Here is a 19,811-nt window from a genome sequence, read left to right as displayed (position 1 = left end):
TCTCTGTCCGTTTATCACTCTCTCTCCCTCTGTCCATTTGTCTGTCTCTCCCCCTCTTTGTCCGTCTGTCTCTCTCTCTCCCCCTATCTGTCCATCTGTCTCTCTCTCCCTCTATGTCCATCTAGCTCTCTATCCCCCTCTATGTCCATCTAGCTCCATCTCTCTCTCTCTCCTTCGCTCTCTCTCTGTCCCTTGATGTGTACAGGACACACCTTTTTATCATGATTTTTGTCTTGCAGGCCATGACCTACGGAGTGTCCTGTTGGGTGCCACCAGGTATCTTCATTTCTGTTCTGTGTTTTTTTTAATAAATTTTGATTTGTTGCTTCAAAGGTGAATGTATGATGCTCATTTTTGTGTCGACACATGCATGCAACCAGATGTTATTGTGCAACATCAGGCGGAATATTTGGTACATGATTCCGTGTAGTTGATGTGGCATGTCTTAGTCGGGGGGGACCGGGGAGGGGAGGTCCTGGGGGTGGCGGTGGTGGGTTTTGTGGCCCTCTTGGGTGTCCGGGCTGCATAACCAGTGGCTCCATGGAATCTGTTGTTCTTTATGTGTGGCTCTGGCCTTGGCTCCCGTTTGTGGTGCAGGCTGTGGTTCGACTTTACACCAGTTCAGAGCAGGTGTTAGTTTCCTGCTGCTAACGTGCCTTATGGCATGTTTTGTGATTTTATCGCCAATCTGGCTGGTCATTGAGTAAGTTGGGGAGTGGTGTTGTCGCAGCTTTTTGCTCAGGAACGCCTACTCTGCATCTCATTAGCGATAGTTGAGAGGCTCATCTGTGGCGATGATTTTTGCGGCTGCTATCGCAGGTAAACTGGTGCTATGGGCTGTTAGCACCAGCTTGTGAATGGGGCGGTAAATTTATTGCGACTTTGACTGCGATAAAGTGCGACTATAGCTCCTTGAGAATATGCCCCATAGTGGGCGACTACAGGATGGAGCTCCTGCACCCACCTCGTGTTAGGAGTTACAAACCAGATGAATGGTTAAGAATACCTGAGTAGCTGACTTCAGGTTTTTATGTGTATTTTCAGGTTGTGCTTCACTTATTGTTTGCTGTGCCTCACGATTTGCAGTGTCACAAGTCTTACCCATTTTGACACTACAATTACAAATGAGTATTCATAAAGTGACTTTTTAATGTCAGGTCACTCAATAAAAGTGACCTGGCTTCTTATACAATTTAAAAACCAGCATATGGCAATTATAATTCCTGTTGATACAAAGAACAGCTCCTTCATCATAATGTCCATATCCTGAGTATGGTATTTGCATGGTGTATGTTTACTACTTTACAGGTTCGACCAAAACATACGAGTTACTGTTCAAAGGTGACAGTGATTAGGGGATTGTACAGTCCTGACGAAGGCCACTGATCCTTAGCAGCGTAGAAAGGTTGGCCAAAACATGTTGACAATATTTAGAGTGATGGCTGGCGGAAAAACAAGCTGATAAATAGACTGTCAAATGAAGTAATTCTAACCCTGTCCGGGGGACCCAGGAATAAAATATAAAAATTAAATTGGTACACTGAAGCATCCTCCCATCCCTTTTTCTCCCTTTCTCTTCATTTTTGGTTTATTGCATTTTATATTCCCAATTTCATCATTTACGAATATAAGACTTATTCTTTTTGTATTGTATTTGTCTATTTCTTCTGTTTACAAAATACTTCAATAAAATCATTTTGAACTTAAAAATACTCTCACAATCTTGACCCCTCCTGAATAATTGAAAATCAATAAGATCCCACTTACATGACTCCTATTAATGGCCACACGAGGAGTGTGGTGGCAGCCCAATAATTAAGCATGCCACGAATTGTGGGTGAGAGCATTTTTTACCCAAGAAAGGGGTTTTCTTAGATGGTGATTTGGTTTATTTTTCATTAACCTTATGGTATGGGCTGGATTTACAGTCTTACAACAATATAGAGTACAGACAGAGGAAAGACAGATGGGCTCTGCACAGAGAGAGGGCGAAGAGTAAAAACAGAGGTGTAAGAAAAAAGTCAGCGGGCAGAGATGAGATGAATATGCAGATGATATGATTAGAGGCAAATGTGAAAGAGAAGAACCAGAGGTATTAGAAGAGGTAGGGGGGAGATGAGATGAAGGCTATTGTGGTGTTTTGTAGTTGTACGTATATATCACTTCATACTCCTAATGAGGTGCTAAAATGTATTGACAGATGAGAAGTATGCTTCACATCACTCCTTACCTCAGCGAACTCCACTGGCTGCCAAGATACAAATGCTGCCAATATAAACTTCTCACACATGCATTCAAGGCACTGCACAACTTAGGACCAGCATGTCTTAACTGGGGTCTTCACTTCCACCTACCCACCATACCCCTCTGCTAAGCCTTAACCTCCATTGCACACACCCCCTGTATACACAAAAGCAGAACGGGTGGCTTAGCCTTCTCCTACACTGCACCCAAGTCATGGAACATCCTGCCTCCACACACCGGGGCCACCGCCTCGCTACTTGAATTCCACAAAATGCTGAAGACCTGGCTCTGCAACAAACTCATCTACCCCCAGAATACAGCATTCACACCTGCTCCAGTGCCTCAATACCCCTGGGTGATAAGTCACGCTATACAAATCCATATAACATAACATAACAAAACCTGGCTTGAAAAGTGTTGAATTCCAGTGTGGCCTTTGTGCTAAGCATGTTGATGTGAATGATGATCAGACTGGTACTCATATCATGGCATCATTAACTGCACTCAAAATAAATTATTATTATTATTATTATTATGCAACATTTGTATGGCGCAGCGAATCATCCTCAAGGGGTTCTCTCGGCGCCTGGCAATACAGAGAAGCAGGCCCGTTGGACGGTCAAGGCATACTAAAACATCCAGGTCTTTAGGCTCTTTTTGAAGTGTGCCAGGGAGGTGCAGCCATGAAGTGATTCCGGTAGCCTATTCCAATGGAAGGGAGCTAGATAAGGAAAATGCCTGCCCGCCCATTCTCATTTTCCTGATTTTGCATGGGCCAAACGATTTTGGTTGCTGGATCTTAGTTGACGCCCAGCACATATACTCTTACCTTCTTTTTTAGGTAGGTCGGACCCAGGCCCTGCCTAGCCTCAAACACCAAGATCAAAAGTTTAAAGACTGCTCTCTTCTTCACAGGTAGCCAATGCAGAGACTGCAGCAGAGGATGAGATGGAGTACGTCTCGGTTTATTCAAAACCATTCTGGCTGCAGTATTCTGCAGTACCTGGAGCCTAGAGAACAGATCTTCTCTGGCCCCGACCAGTAGGGACTTTCCATAGTCCAGCCTAATCACAATCAACGCCTGAATGAGAGTTTTTCTTGCCTCCACAGGGATCCAAGGAAAAAAACTTTCCTTAGCATTTTCAAAATGTCAAAACAGGAGATAGACAGTGATTTTACATGCTCTTCTGAAGAAAGGTTGCTGTCTAGCAGGATGCCTGCTTAGTGGGGCGGTGACCCACCCCCAGTTCCGCCTGCCACCACTCCGGAGTCCATAGTTCCTCCGCCTTACCAAACAGGAGGATCTCAGTCTTATTAGAATTCAACTGGAGGAAATTGTCCCTCATCCAGGCCGCAATGTTCAACATACAGGTCTTGAATGTAATTCTGGTGACCTCGGGATCCAGATCGAATGGGATACTCACCTGTGTGTCGTCTACATATGAAATGGAATCCAGACGCCCTTATAATTGCAGACAACAGAGCCACATAAATGTTGAACAACGTTGGGCTTAGAATGGAACCCTGCGGGACCCCCTTGTCCACTAGGTTGGTTGCTGAAGAAAATGGCTTCAGTTTGACCTGCTGAGATCTCTTTAGCAAGAAGCTTTCCAACTGTGCCAGAGCTTGCCCCTTGACACCAATCTCCTGTAATCTGCAAAGCAGGATGGAATCGGAGATGGTGTCGAAAGCTGCCGATAGATCTAATGGAATGACGGACACTATGCAAGTGCTTTACTTTCATTTGTTGTTGTGTTTGGCTGGAAAGAAGTTTTAAGTCTTTTTAACTGAGGTGTTTTGATGTCATGAGTGATGGAATGTACACCTCAGGTCACTGAGATCATGCAGCAATCTTGGGCTTGTAATTGAATGGATTGGAGTGAGTGAGACATTTACTTGTGAACGTGCCTACCATCCTTGGGAAGGACTAGATTCTGCTTCCTTGGTGTGACTGATGGTCAAAGGAGCAACCCAAGGAATGCACAGGTTTAATGACAGATAGGTGTAATACTATGTGAATTGTTAGAGAAGCAGCAGAGAACTGAACCATAGGGATCTATTGGTTATAAGCAGACATGGTAAATGCTCTGTGGAGTCTTTCCAGGAGAAACCGAGGAGCAACCCAAGGAAAGCACAGGTTACATGTATATAGGCTAATGCTATGGGAATCCTTGGAGAAGCGGCAGAGAAGTCACCCATGGGGATTCATTGTTAGAGGTAGCCATGGTAAGTGCTTTGTAGAGTCCTTCAAGGAGACACAAAGGAGCAACGCAACGAATGCATGGGTTACAGGCAGGTAAGCTAATGCTATGTGAATTTTTCAAGAAGTCAACCATAGGGCTGTATTGGGTACAAGGGGCGATGGTAAATGCTCTGTAGAATTCTTCCAGGAGAGACAGAGGAGCAACCCAAGGAAAGCACAGGTTACATGTATATAGGCTAATGCTATGTGAATCCTTAGAGAAGCGGCAGGGAAGTCAACTATAGGGATGCATTGTTAGAGGCAGCCATGGTAAGTGCTCTGTAGAGTCCTTCCAGGAGACACAAAGGAGCAACGCAACGAATGCATGGGTTACAGGCAGGTAAGCTAATGCTATGTGAATTTTTCAAGAAGTCAACCATAGGGCTGTATTGGGTACAAGGGGCGATGGTAAATGCTCTGTAGAATTCTTCCAGGAGAGACCGAGGAGAAACCCAAGGAATGCACCAGTTACAGGCAGGTAAAACTCCAGAGTCCACGAGGAGTGACACCGGAGAAATTGACAGGCATTAACCGGTTACATGTTGCCACGGTAAATGCTCTATTGAATCCACCCAGGAGCAAAGAGCAACCCAAGGAATGCCCTGGATAAAGGCAGCCATGACAAATGCTCTGAAGAGAACACATAGACAGGAAAGCAGAGATTCAGCGGGGGTAGACTGCACACAGATCTGTCAAGGAGAGACAACGTGATCAGAAAGAGGTCATTTAGAGTGGAGTACGCCTGTCAAGAGCAGAATGCACTTACTCCTTTTTTGGGAAAGTCGTTACTAACAGGATTTACCAGTTAGTGACTGCTTGATTAAATGTGAAAACCTGTCATAAATATCAAAAAAACCCTTATGTATTGCTGTGTTTTTTACCCTTAACGTCTAACTGAGTGGAGAAGCTTGTGGTGCAAATAGTCTTTCTGTGCTTGCAAAAAAACAAAAACGTTCTCCTTTCCATTGAGGCTATGCGGAAAGTCAGGGTCTTGTTTGGCAAGTGCACAGCCAATAATCTCAGTGCGCAGCAACATAGGCTGGTGCTTTAGCAAAAGGTTTGCGCCTTCCTGTTGAATGGACCTCTCTCCCCTTCGACGAAGGCCCTCTTTGTAGGATCTACTGCGTAGACTAGAGGTGCAGTGGGCTCTTTCTCTAGAGTTGTAAAGTCAATGTCTTGCCCAGAGTTCAGAAATCAGGTGAGGCTAGCACACACCCAGACATTTACACACACAACCTCACATACAGGCAGTATAATCACACGTGAGAAAGGGCATTACATTCAGTAAAATCACACACTGGGTAGGGCAATATATAGGACACCCTCACATACAGGAAATTAGTGTGCAGGGCATAGTATCTTGCAAGAGCGACAACTAGATGAGCATGGCATCTGAGTACCCGGATCCAGCACTCACAGTGGATCCCTGTCCAGATCTGCCTTGAGTCCACCTGGGGCAGGATTAAATGGCACTATCCCCGCTGTACGAAGAGCCCTCCTGAATCCAGGACTTCAGAGCGCTCATAGGATTGACCAGAATCCTGTTTCAGGGAAACTAGCTGCAGACTGAAACCTGGGTCAAACCATGGACTTGGGAAACAGGCAGTGCTTTAAATGGGCCGGTACTCACCGGTACTGAGTACCGGCACTTCTTAGATTATTCACTCTGAGTACCGGCACTTCTCTTCTGCCGACGAGAGTACCGGTACTCATGAAAAGGTAGATTTATAGGCTGTGAGTGCTGGTGAGCCAGAGTGGAAGGTGTCTCTGGCAGCCAAGGCGCCGCTTTTGTAGCCACGATCTGAGCCCCAGCTGAGCTATTTAGCGGGGCTCCTTTGAATAATTGCTGGGTGCTCGCCATCACGCTGTCTTCCACAGAGCAGGGTCCGTTTAGGCCCTGTGCTGTCAATCACAGGCACACTATCAGACATTTCACATAATCTTGGCACCGCTTCAAAAAGTGTGGCTCTGGAAAAGCCCTTCCGTAGTTTGTAAAGGGCAATACGCTTATTAAAACGGCACTTGGAATTCCAGTTGTATTCCGGCTGAAGAATTTTAGTGGATGATATAGTTGATAATTCTAGCAAGCTCTGTGCTTCTTTCAGGGCATTTTTGGTATCAGAATGCACCCGCTTTAACATGGTAATTAAGAAATACAGCGCTGTGTGCTGTACAGCGACAATCTACTTGTCCTTTTTGCCAGCACCCTCTTGCCTCTGCATGATCAGAGAAGTCCTTGCTGACTTGACCGTCCTCGCAGTTAACCGGACTTGGTACCTTGTGTGGTATTATGGCGGAATGTTCTTAACTGGTACTTAGTCTGTGTTAGTACACCAATTATTTCGGAATAGACAGCTTCTTCGCAGTGAAGTCACTAGCTGTGTTACTGTTTTCTCACGCAGCACTCCTGGCCATGCTGAGGTCTGCCCCAGACAGGCTATGTATAGCACATGTGTAAAGGGTTAAACACATTTTCTCAAAATCTTCCTCATTTAAGAGTTGATTTAAGGGCTGTTTATGGATATTTTTGCCCCTTGCGCCCCATAAAAAAATTATCTTTTCTGCTGGCTCCTGCCCTGGTTCTCCTGTGGTCACTGGAGATTGCTGTCCTTGTATCCCAATGTTGAAACTTGTGAAACCTGAAATATATTTAGGCCTCCCACCCAAGACATCCCCATTCTCAAATGCTGAACAAGTGTCCCACCCCCGTTTCTTGAATGCGCACATTTTATTGGCTGTATTTCTGCACTGATCTCTTCTTGCCCAGATCTGTGGCAGGAAAAAAAGCTCAACTTTTTGGGGGTAGAAACCCTTCCATTGGTTTTTGTGGCTTTCAAGCACCCCCCCCCCCCCCCCCCCCCCCCCAACAACACACCTGAAATCTCCCTGAAGGAAAAACAATCAAACTCTTTGGTTGCAGCCACTGGATGGTCATGTTACATCTTTCTTCCACTTGGTCTTTGATTGTATTCATGCATTGTTCATTATTGCTTTAATCTTTCACACTGCACCAGTGGCTCCCATGCCCACCAGCGATCCAGCAACCAGTAGGGAGACTTCAGGGAGCACCTTCCACATTTGGACCTAGTTATTCACTGCATGTCTTACTTGGATGTATCTAAAAAATGATCTAAGTGAAGTTCAATTCCTTAGCTTAATTGTTTGAACTACATCCTCCTGCATCTCTCCCAGAAATCTCCTACTTTTAAAACACCTATCATGTCACACTTCTTAAATTGGGAAAAAGAGGCACCGTTCCTCAGCTTTTATTAAGCAAGTGCTTCACTGGCTGCCATTACAACTTGATCTATATTTCCAGAGTCCCTCTTCATTCTAAAACTCTATCCTGTTGTGAAATGTGTTCTTTGTGTAAAGTATGAGAATGCCTCATACGAGTAACAGTAACTCCTTCCAGAATGTGTACACTCAGCAGAGGGACGACGAGGCACAGCTTTTGAAATTACGAAGCGTGTTTCTTTATATCGGATAAGTTCCAAGTGTTTGTATACGTGGCTGAGAAAACAAGCTGGAGGAAGGCTCTGAACTCTGGCTGCTGTTTCAGAATGAGTACCAGGAATGAACACAGCTCATTCGGAAGAACACACTCTTCGGATACCCTTCAATTTTACTTACATTTTAAAAAAAAAGTGTTCATGAAATGCTCGATTTTACTGTTGCACAAATAAAACACATGCCCCACAAATAGACAAGAACCGTAGACAAACACAGTAGTGATGCACACAACACAGTAACGGATACATGCACACAAACGATAATGCACAGACATAGATGAGTACATACTGCACAGATGTACACTCACCAAAGATTCATGCCCAAGCACGCACATGCAAACACTGGCGAAAACCACAAGCACGGACACACAGCACACACATTCCATCGGTAGATACACGCATACAACATGGCACATACAATTAAACACATACCAGAAGCATACAAACTCACAAAAGAAACTAAGGAGCTTCTACTGGTCACCCAACAGTATCTTGCTGCGCCTTTCTTCACAGCATAACATTTGATGACGTCACATTTCCTTTATGGTTATCTTGATAAATAACCACCACCTATAGTGTGTGCTGGGCAAATTGAGCAAAACACACACAATTGATGGACGAAATGCAAAACAAATCAAAACATTACTGTTTTTGTTGCATAGAGCCTTGTGTTACCTGCAGGTCAAAAGTTAAGATCGTTGTACTATAGCTTAGTGAGTTATGACCCTGCACCAAGGACCTGCCTGCAAACAAGAAGGCATATGTTTAGAACCTTGCTGTTATTTCCTCAATCTTTAATTATTTTAAAGATGCTAAAAAAGGCTACTTTGGGTAGTAAGAAACACTTATTAGTAAGTGCCATATATATATAGTTATTAGTGAGATAACTAATGGACAGATACATCCGACATTCTAACAATGCGTGCAGATTTTGCGCATACAACCTGGGCAAAGTCAAAAAGCTAACCCCGCCCCTTGTCCCACCTTAGCACCTCCCTTAACTCTGCCCACTGCTCCTTTTGGTGAGTACCTGCACTTATTTTTTTCCATTTAAAGCACTGGAAACAGGTGCCCTAACCCGTAAAGCAAGAACACTGATTGAACAGTGATCTGTATGGTCTGTATGACAGTTCGTAGTATGCTTTACCACATGGCAGCCTTCAGACCACCTCCGGAGCACAGTTTGCCTTGCTCTACGAAACTCAGAACAGTCAAGGAGGCTTTGAAGACCCAACTTTCCTCCAAAGGCCAGTTATCACAGCCTTTGACCACATGGCCTACAACTCCAGGATCTGGGGAGGAAGCTGGGGATGAAGTACAGCGGCACACAGGAGAAGAAAGTGCAGGGGTGTATAATCCCACATAGATAGGGCATTATAGGACTATAATGACACACAGGACAAACTGTGCAGGGTATGTTCGCCTACAGGTAAAGGTATACAGGGGTATAGTCACACAGAAGAAGACAATAGATTAGAGTGAGAAGAGTGGCCAATTAATATTCAGGAATTACACACAGAGAGGTGTAGGGTTGTGTGTGTGATGTAATAATACAGAAAAGGTAGTGCCTTAAAACACACAAGAGTGGGTAGCGAATGAGGTGTAGTCACACAGAGGAGCGGGAAAGGCGTGCGGTTTAAACTGATTTGTAAATATTCCATAACTAAATGCAAATTCAAATGTAATTCTATTACACGATTAATTTTAAAAAAATCAAAAAGGTGCTAAAACCATTACAAAAATGTTCATGTGAAAACCCTTTATTAAAATACATTCTACAACTTTCAATAGGATACGTGGGCAGAAACTACCATAATCACTACAGTTCATTCAGGTAACAATTTCTTACTCAAACCATGGAATGCTAAGCAAACCCCACAGCTGTATGTGCCAGTAACATTTTACTCAAAATATAAAGTGCTACTAAATCAGCCAGATGTCCATAAAGTGAAGTGCCATCAAGCGCAGGCGTGCGTGCTGTGCAGCTGGTTTTCCTGCCTATGTTAAATGGGGAGCTTTTCCTAAAATATAAAGAGAAATGTAAGCAGTCTAATGTTCAAGGCTCGGGTTACGGGATTCCGGGCCTGTATAACAGCCTATGAGATGCTCGTAAAAATATGAGCACACGGTACAAATAACGCGCATGCATGCGGGTTGTGCGACTAGTGAATGCAGTCCCCATCCCTGTCTTGTTTCTCAGGGTGCAGACATCTGCAGCAGTCTCTCTACTGCGTATCTCCCTCCCTCCGTTGCTAGGTACAGCGGTGATGCCGAAAAGGCTCCGGTTATGAACACAAAAATACAACATATCGAAGAAAGGAACACAGGGAGACACATAGGGCTGTACCTTGAGTGCAACCACAGACACGGAGGGCAGTGTACGTGGTGCTGTGATGCTACACGGGAGAGCGCCGCACATGGGGTATTGGCACACACAGGAGTGTGCCTTGAGCATAGCCACTTACAACAGAGGGCAGTGCTTTAAATTGTACACACACGGCAGGATATTAGGGGGAATCAAACACAACAGAGGGGTGGAATCACACATAGGAGAGGGCATTCGTACATGATGTGCAATAACGCACACCGCAGTACGTAGATATATCACGGAAGGAAAGGGGTAGTATCTGGTGCACACAGGCGCAATCCAGAGACGTTTTATTGCATGTGCCAAGTGTGCTCTTGCCCAGGGTCCCAGCCTTTCAGCATTGAGTCAGCTCTGTTCTGAAAAGAGTCTTGCCCTGATGACCTTGAAACATTCTTAAACAGAATGTTTTAAATACCATTTTCCTTTGTAATAGACACTCACACATCACCGTCATTAAAAATAAAAGACATTTTGCCGAGAAATGTTGTGTTTACGTTTCATACAACATCCATTAAAAAAGTGACCTTTGGATCAAAACAGGAATCCACATATGAGGAATGGGAGGGTGTCACAGAGAATATTTGCAGTAATATTCGTGGAAAGCGGCTGTGTTACTATATTGAAAACAAGCTCACTACCCCTGAATATTGGATGTAAACACATTTAGAATTTGGAAGAGCATGCCTGTGCACTGTGAGTAACTCAGCCAAAAAGTGCATGAAAGAGATGAAATTAGATCACAAATTCAAAACGTTTCCTAACCAGGCCCCCAAAATATGCTTGGCCCCAGGCACCCAAAATCTTCAAGGTGTCCCTGGCACAATTAGCAGTACCTGGTGTATAACACACAGCAAATATGGTAGTTCATAGGGTACAATCACGCATAGAGAGGGCAGTAAATGGGGAATATTTGATCATACAAACAGGGGGCTAAGACACAGGTATATTCACACACAGAGGAGAGGGCGGGAGGTGTAGTAAACCCCACAAAGGAAGAGAAGTACAGAGTATGATCACACCAAGGGGAAAGGCAAGCACACCATGTATGAGCACACAGAGCACTATATGTGCTGCATGTGACTCCGTGGAAGGGTCGACACAACATCTGCCCATCTAAGATCAGCACACTGGGCAGACGCCTTGGTACAAGGGGGAGAGTTCCATGAAATCCTGCCAGGATACATGGAGAAGACTCACACTTATGCAGCATTAAAAGCAATGCATAAACTTTACTCGATGGTCCATTCATGGGTGTATGGACTCACAGGAAGGGTCTTTACACCAATTATTGAATCACCTGGAGGCAACAGTACATGGTGTAAAAGAGTAGAGCTACAGTGTTGATGAGGTTGGAAATATTGTTAGGGGTTAGTGCCGGACGACGGGCTGAAGACCAAAATTATCCTAAAAAAATATTCAAACCAACCCCACACATTGTAGGAGGGCATGGTTGGCTAGTGGCAGCCCAGTGCCCTCCGAAAGAAGCCCCCTGGCCTTAAGCTTGCCCAACAAATGCCAGAATGCCAGATGACCAGTTTGGCCTAAACAGTAAATAGTTTATCATATGTTCCAATCAGAGGTTAATACACTGGGTACACATGTCCTAGGAAGGTTCTGTACATAGGATATAATGCACCAGGTAGGGTATATATTCTTGGTATACTGTCTACAGTGGTACACCCACACATTCCTTGCTCTTCCCGTATCACATACAAGAACTGGCACTCACCCGTGCTGCTCTGGAGGAGTAGGGATCCTCGAAGAGTGCCCATATACGAGGCTGCCAGAGTTTCCAGCAACCACGAGGCCTGTCCGATCGCTCATCGATTCCCAGTCTGTGGGGTGCATCCTTCTCTTCATCACCCTCCTCTGGGTCAGGGCTTTCAAAGATGTCCAGTGCCTCTTCGGCATCGCGATGTTGGCGATAGCTCATCCAGCAGCATGGCTCCACATCTGTCTCATCGATACCCCAGAAGGCCAGCTCCTCTTCAAAGAGTGGCCCGCAGATATCGGCTGGACAGTGAAGCTTACCAGTGCGATAATAGTTCAGCACATAGGAGAAGATGCCCGGATGGCGGTCAAAGAAGAACTCATTGTTACTCATGTCAAAGTCAATGTTGCTTTCTGAGTCAGGCTCCGCTAGCCAGGCCAGCCGGGTTCCGGGCAGTGTCCGAAGAGTGCTCTTGTAGGTCTCATGGCGTGTGCCTCCCACGTTGATGGTGATTTTGTCCGTATCTTCGCCCCGTGCCATCTCTTCCCTCAGACATGATTTGGATGGGGCTTTGTTAGCCGACTTGCGCCCACGGTAGGAGGAGACACACACCGAGCTTATCATAGGTGCTCCTTGAAGGCCCAAGCTAGCTGGTTATTGCAGCACTTGGGTGAATCCTCAGGATTCAAAAGAAGGCATTTTGGGCCAGGAAGATTCTGGGTGAAGAACAAGGTGAGACATGAGAGCCAAAGAAACAAAAAAACATCAGCACTGGGAACGTAGGTGCACCTCAGCAAACCAGAAGGCCTTGTGCTTGGAAACCTGGAAGAAGTTAACACGTCGATCCTTCAGCAGGTAAGACCATGAGAAAATAATTCACAGAGCAAAGGAACTCAACAGCTGCCATGGAGCCTCTGAAAGTCCCCTTCACTCTGCAGAAATGAACCTACCAGACTCCTCCTCCAAGTCTCTTTCACCTGCTGAGATGTGCTGTGATGGAGCTTTCCAAGGACCTCCTCCTGGTCTGCCTCCACCCTGCAGTCAGGGACCTTCCCAGAGTCCTTGTCCTCCCACTGGGATGGAGTTTCCCAAATTCCTCCTCCAAGTCCTGCTGTCACCCAAACCCTGCGGCCTGCCTGTGTCTTTTCTGCTTATCCACCTGATCACTGGTCAGAATAGAGGCCACTCAAGGTCACAGCTTGGTGAGATGCAGAAATTGGACTTCTAGAGAGACACCTGTGGTGGTCTGCGCTGTACTCTATACAAATGATATAAAGACAGTGGTGGTTCCATGAAGCTTCACCCGCAGCTCTCCCTTCGCATTGTCTCCCAAGGGACAAGTGTTGAATGTGATGAGTTGGTGTGAGAGGGGGGCTGCAACGTTGTCCTCTTCTCCTTGAATTGAACTTGATCATCAAGGACTCTCACCCACTCCTAGAAGATGCCCTCGCAGCAGCAATGGTGCACTAGAGTGTCCTCAATGGGTGCCTCGGCCGCCTCAGTCCCCAGTCCTGGGCCAGTGGCGAGGGGCCTCCCTGTGAGGTCACCAGGGAGCGCGCCTCGGTTCTCGGGTCCTGTCACCCTGCTTTCCTCGTGCCGTCTTCGCAGATTATGGTTCATCGTGGCTGGGCTTCACATTTCTCCTGTTGGAAAACAAATGGGTTGTTAGATCGAATCCAGCTCCCTGAGTCGAAAGAGGCGTCACTTCTTGTCTGTCCCTAGCAGCAGACCGGTGGGGGAGCCGTCCCCTCACGGCGGTTTGCTAGGAGCCCATGCACTGTGCCTGCGCCCTGTGAGTCGTTCCCACCAGCAGGGGGCGCACGAGCTCCTGCATCCAAAAGGAGCTCTGGAGCACGGGTGCAGGTCCCTCACTTCCCCCAGTGTCCGTACACACCGTGACATCCCCAGCCTGTCCCCGAAGTAGCGCTCAGCAGCATAGGTGCGCCCCCGTTCTATACCCCGGGGCCTAGGCGCGGCTCCCTGCTCGGCCCCACCTGTGGCAGCGCGCGGTTTTGTGTCCCGTGCAACTCGTACTTCCTCCAATGTGAGGACACGTAGAGTTGTCCCTGTGGTCCTAATCTCATCAGGAGTCTCACCAGGGAGGAGAATCTCCCATTCTCACTGTATAGAGAGAGACAGCAATAGGGAGTACATTGTTTCCAGTCTCACCCAAGGAGGGACCGTTCCCGTTTTACCACTGAGAGTACGAGGTTCCTAATATCACCTGAAATGGAGAGATTCTCACGGTCTCGCCTGAATGAGAGGCTCCCAGTTCTCACCCTAGCACCGAACGGCTCCCTGTCTCACGCTGAGGAGCGAGATGCCCCCGGTCTCATCCCAGGGTAGGAGACTAGTCTCCAAGCTTCACCCTACAGGTGGGAGATTCTCTCAGTTCTCACTCGAGAAACTGAAATGCTCCCGGGTTCGTGCTGGGAGTAGAGAGGGTCTCCTGGTCTCCGTTTAGGGAGGGAGATTCTCTTGCTCTCACCCGAGGGCGCGAGAGGCAGTCGGCCGCACTTTAGGGTGGGAGAAGTTCATAGTCTCTGTTTAGGGCGCGAGATTCTCACGGTGTCACCCTAGGGCGGGAGAAGGTTCCGCACTTTAACTGCTTCCTTCTTCAACGTATTCGTGAAAAGTTAGCAACAGTCTAACCCCCTGGCTAGGGATGTTCTCTTCATGCTCGTCTCAGCCCAAGTTGGATTCTCTCCCTGGTTCCCCACTTCCATACTCTCAATCTCAGGGCAGAAAGACTCTCCGGCCGATCCCAGCCGGTCCATGCTTCACGGTTCTTATGTGCTTTAGAAATGCGGTCGTCCTGATGGCAGTTTCGTCCCAGGAGTGGAGATTCTCTCGCCCTGACCCTTCTTTCACCCTTAAAATGGAGATTCTCAAGCCGACCCTACTTTCACCCTGAGAATGGAGATTCTCGGTCCCTGATCCTACTTTCACCCTACGATTGGAGATGCTCTCATCTGGCTACGGATGCCCCCCGCGCATGGTCCTACCATGTCCCTGGGCGCAGTTCCCGGGTATAGAGATTCTCACTTGGCTCAAAGCCCCCCACCACCCCCTGTCCCCAGTGTCACTCTACTGGCCCCCCTCCCCCGCACCCAGGTATAGAGATGCTTAGCGTTCCCCGTCTTCCATGCCCCCTCATCCTCTTCCAGCCCCCTTTGATATAGAACCCATAAGTGATGCCGCTCCCCACCCCAGCCCTCCAAGCTGTCTGCACTCCTAGCTCCCCCATGTGTCCAGTCGCCATCTTGCTCCCAGACTCCCTCTTGCTCCCAGTCTCTTCCCCGCCCCCAGGGGAGAGAACTTCTCTCACTATTTCCCCTGTTCACACCTGCCCCTTGCTTCCCATGTCCTGCCTGTATCTCCTTTGCTCCCGGTGTCCCCTGTTCCCAGGGGAGAGACCTGCTCTCAGTCAGCCTCTTACCCCCGGTGCCTGCTGTAGTGTCCTTCCTCACAGTTCAACCTCGCCCCCAGTGTCTCCTTTGGTCAGTCTCTTCGGTTCTCCCAGTATTCCCTGTTCCAGTCCTCCCCTGATCTGACTCTCCCACTTGCTCCCTGTCATCCAGTCTGTCCCCTGCTCCCAGTCTCCCCTTTGCCCCAGTCTCCCCTTTGCCCCAGTCTCCCCTTTGCCCCAGTCTCCCATTTGCTCCCAGTCTCCCATTTGCTCCCAGTCTCCCATTTGCTCCCAGTCTCCCCTTTGCTCCCAGTCTCCCATTTGCCCCAGTCTCCCATTTGCCCCAGTCTCCCATTTGCCCCAGTCTCCCCTTTGCCTCAGTCTCTCCTTTGCCCCTTCCCCCCTTTATCCCAATCTCCCCTTTGCCCCAGTCTCCCCTTTGCCTCTGTCTCCCTTTTGCCCCATTCTCCCCTTTGCCCCATTCTCCCCTTTATCCCAATCTCTCCTTTGCCTCAGTCTCCCTTTTGCCCCATTCTCCCCTTTGCCCCATTCTCCCCTTTGCCCCAGTCGCCCCTTTGCCCCGGTCTCCTCTTTGCCCCGGTCTCCTCTTTGCCCCGGTCTCCTCTTTGCCCCGGTCTCCCCTTTGCCCCGGTCGCCCCTTTGCCCCGGTCGCCCCTTTGCCCCGGACGCCCCTTTGCCCCAGTCTCTTCTTTGCTTCAGTCGCCCCTTTGCCCCAGTCGCCCCTTTGCCCCAGTCGCCCCTTTGCCCCATTCTCCCCTTTGCCCCGGTCTCCCCTTTGCCCCGGTCTCCCCTTTGCCCCGGTCTCCCCTTTGCCCCGGTCTCCCCTTTGCTCCGGTCTCCCCTTTGGCCCAACCTATCCCCTGCTGACAGTCTCGCTGCTACGGTCTCTCTTTTCCTCTCTCTCCCTGGATGCTTGCAGTCTCTCCTTTCCATACAGTCTCTCCCTGTTCTAGGACTCCACGGAGCTCCTGCTCTCCCCTTGCCCCAGCCTCCCCTGTACTCCGACCCTACTTCTACCAGTCTTTCCTGCCTCACCCCCTTTTGTTCCCAATCTCCACCTTGCTCTGAGTTTCCCCCTGCTCACAGTCTCCCTCTTGTTTCCACCCCCCCTTAAGGATGCAGGTCTGAATAGTGCCCTGCCCCCACATTCTCCCTCAGACCCCCAAGTTCCTAGTCTCCCCTAGAAATGCAGATGCCCCCCCCCGGCTCCAATCCCCCCTGACTACCAGTCTCTCTCTTGTTCCAGTTTCCACTGGTGACGCGAGTGCCTCCTTTTGTGCCCATTCTCCCTCATACCCCCAGTCTCCCCCGTATTCCCTGACTCCATCTACTCAATGTCTCCCTCTTGTTCCCAGTCTTCTCCCCCTAGGGATGCAGATGTTCCTAGTCTCCCCTCACTCTCAGCCTATCTTTGGTCCCTGTCTCCCTCTAATCCCAGTAGCTCCTTGTTCCCTGTCTCCCTCTTGCTCCTAGTCGCCCCCTTGCTCCCAGCCTCCCCCTTGTTCCCAGTTTTCCCCGTGTTCGCAGTCTCCCCTTGCTCCCAGTCTCCCCCTTGCTCCTAGTCTCCCCACTGGTCCCAGTCTCCCACTGCTCCAGTTTTCCCCTTATTCCCAGTCTCCCTCTTGTTCCCAGTCTCAACCCTTGCTCTCAGTTTCCCCCTGCTCCAGTTGTCTCCTTGTTTCCAATCTCCCCCTTGCCCCCAGTTTCCCCCTTGTTCCCAGTCTCCCCCTGGTCCCAGACTCCCTCTTACTCCCAGTCTCCCTCTTGCTCTCAGTCTCCCCCTTGCTCTCAGTCTCCCCCTTGCTCTCAGTTGCCCTCTTGCTCCCAGTATCCTCCTGGTCCCAGTCTCCCTTTTTCCCAGTGTCCCCCTTGCTCCCAGTCTCCCCCTTGCTTCCAGTCCCCCCTTGCTCCCAGTCTCCTAATCCCAGTAGCTCCTTGTTACCAGTCTCCCCTTGCCTCCAGTTTCCCAATGCTCCAGTTTCCCCTGTTCCCAGTCTTCCCCTTGCTCCAAGTTTCCCCCTTGCTCCCAGTCTCCCTCTTGCTCCCAGTCTCCCTCTTGCTTCCAGTTCCCCATTGCTCCCAGTCTCCTTCTAATCCCAGGACCTCCTTGTTCCCAGCCTCCCTCTTGTTCCCAGTGCCCCCCTTGACCCCAGTCTCCAACTGCTCCAGTTTTCCCCTTGTTCCCAGTCTCCCCCGTTCCCAGTCTCCCTCTTGCTCCCAGTCTCCCTCTTGCTCCCGGTCTCCCCCTTGGTCTAAATCTTTCTCTTGCTCCCAATCTACCCCCCTGGTCCCAGTCTCCCTCTTGCTCACAGTCTCCCCCTTGCTCCCAGTCTCCCCCATGGTCTCAGTCTCCCTCTTGCTCCCATTCTCCCCCTTGCTCCCAGTCTCCTTTTAATCCCAGTAGCACCTTGCTCCTAGTCTCTTTTTAATCCCAGTAGCTCCTTGCTCCCAGTCTCCCCTTACTCCCAGTAGGCCCCTTGCTCCTAGTCTCCCTCTTGCTCCCAAACTCCCCCATGGTCCCAGTCTCCCTCTTGCTCCCAGTCTCCCCCTTGCTACCAGTCTCCCTCTTGCTCCCAGTATCCCCTTTGCTCCCAGTATCCCCTTTGCTCCCAGTCTCCCCCGTGCCAGTCTCCCCCTTGCTCCCAGTATCCCCTTTGCTCCCAGTCTCCCCTTTGCTCCCAGTCTCCTTCTAATCCCAGTAGCTCCTTGCTCCTAGTCTCCCCCTTGCTCCCAGTATCCCCTTTGCTCCCAGTATCCCCTTGCTTCCAGTCTCCTTCTAATCCCAGTAGCTCCTTGTTCCCAGTCTCTCTCTTGTTCCCATTCTTTCCCTTGCCCCAGTCTTCTCCTTGCACCCAGTCTCCCCCTGCTCCGGTTTCCCCCTGCTCCGGTTTTCACCTGGTTCCCAGTCGCCCCCCTGTTCCCAGTCTCCCCCTTGCTCCCAGTTTCTCTCTTGCTCCCAGTCTCCTTCTTGTTCCCAGTCCCCCCTTGCTCCAAGTCTCCCTCTAATCCCAGTAGGTCCTTCTTCCCAGTCTCCCCCTTGTTCCCAGTCTCCCTCTTGCTCCCAGTCTTCCCCAAGATCCTTCTCCCTTGCTCCCAGTTTTCCCCTGCTCCAGTTTTCCCCTTGTTCCCAGTCTCCCTCTTATTCACAGTCTCCCCCTGCTCCCAGTTTTCCCCTTGTTCCCAATGTCCCTCTTGCTCCTAGTCTCCCCCTTGTTCCCAGTCTCCCTCTGCTCCCAGTTGTCCCCTTGTTCCCAGTCTCCCCTTGTTCCCAGTCTCCCTCTTGTTCCCAGTCTCCCTCTTGTTCCCAGTCTCCCCCTTGTTCCCAGTCTCCCCCTTGTTCCCAGTCTCCCCCTTGTTCCCAGTCTCCCCCTTGTTCCCAGTCTCCCCCTGCTCCCAGTTTCCCCCTTGTTCCCAGTCTTCCCCTGCTCCCAGTTTTCCCCTTGTTCCTAGTGTCTCCCTGTTCCCAGTCTCCCTCTTGCTCCCAGTCTCCCCTTGTTCCCAGTCTCCCTCTTGCTCCCAGTCTCCCCCTTGTTCCCAGTCTCCCCCTGCTCCCAGTTTTCCCCTTGTTCCCAGTCTCCCTCTTGCTCCCAGTCTCCCCCTTGTTCCCAGTCTCCCCCTGCTCCCAGTTTTCCCCTTCTTCCTAGTCGCTCCCTGTTCCCTGTCTCCCGTTGCCCCTAGGCACGCGGATGCTCTCACCTTGCTCCTGAAGGTTGCAGGATTGGTCCCCGGATGCCCCACGCCCATATTTTGACTGCGTGGCGGCTGCAGGCTGCTTGTTGCTTTTATCCCCAGCTCCTATATGTGCAGCAAGTGGCGGTGCATCGCTCTCCTCCTCTGCGCGCAGTAACCCCTTCCCTGCCGAGCTGCAGCCGGCTCCTCCCTCGCTCCCACACCCTCCTCGGTTCTCCTCGCTTTTCTTTCTACCTCGGAGTTTCCTATTGAGTTTTGTCAGTTTTGTCTGTTATTCAGCGTCTTGACAGCCCCTCCCGGCTCCACGCCTTGCTCACAGTCCCTTCTGCTATTCTCGTCCGTCTCTGTGTCTCGCGCCGCCCCTCTCTCTCGCTCTCCCTCTCTCACACAGACGTACTCTCCTTTTCTCACACATTTCTTCTCTCTTTCTCGGGTACATATTCCCCTCACACCCCATCGTTCTCTTTTCTCTAACAACCAGCCTCCTTCTCTTTGCTCACACTCTTTCGCCACCACATCATTTTCTATCGCACTCCCTCTTCATTTCACACCCCCTTTTCACGTCACTTTCTTCTATCTCATAATCTATTCTTCTCACTTGTTTTCTTCTTTCT

General features: G+C 49.4%; 1 protein-coding gene across 2 annotated transcripts in view; it reads right to left on the bottom strand.

The window, feature by feature from the left end:
• KCNC4 (potassium voltage-gated channel subfamily C member 4) overlaps positions 1-19,345 on the bottom strand; it is a 420,986-nt gene extending 401,641 nt beyond the window's left edge. For both annotated transcript variants that reach the window (XM_086923590.1, XM_086923589.1), the window contains exons 1-2: positions 19,204-19,345; positions 12,096-13,720 (exon numbers count right to left, since the gene is read on the bottom strand). In XM_086923590.1, coding sequence (XP_086779716.1) covers positions 12,096-12,701 — 606 coding nt within the window. In that variant the 5' untranslated portion in view covers positions 12,702-13,720; positions 19,204-19,345. The remainder of the gene's footprint in view (positions 1-12,095; positions 13,721-19,203) is intronic.
• Between the last annotated feature and the right edge of the window lie 466 nt (positions 19,346-19,811).

This window comes from Lissotriton vulgaris, chromosome 5 (genome assembly GCF_964263255.1).
Source record: "Lissotriton vulgaris chromosome 5, aLisVul1.2, whole genome shotgun sequence".
Taxonomy (NCBI): domain Eukaryota; kingdom Metazoa; phylum Chordata; class Amphibia; order Caudata; family Salamandridae; genus Lissotriton; species Lissotriton vulgaris.
This window is presented reverse-complemented; position numbering and strand designations above follow the sequence as displayed.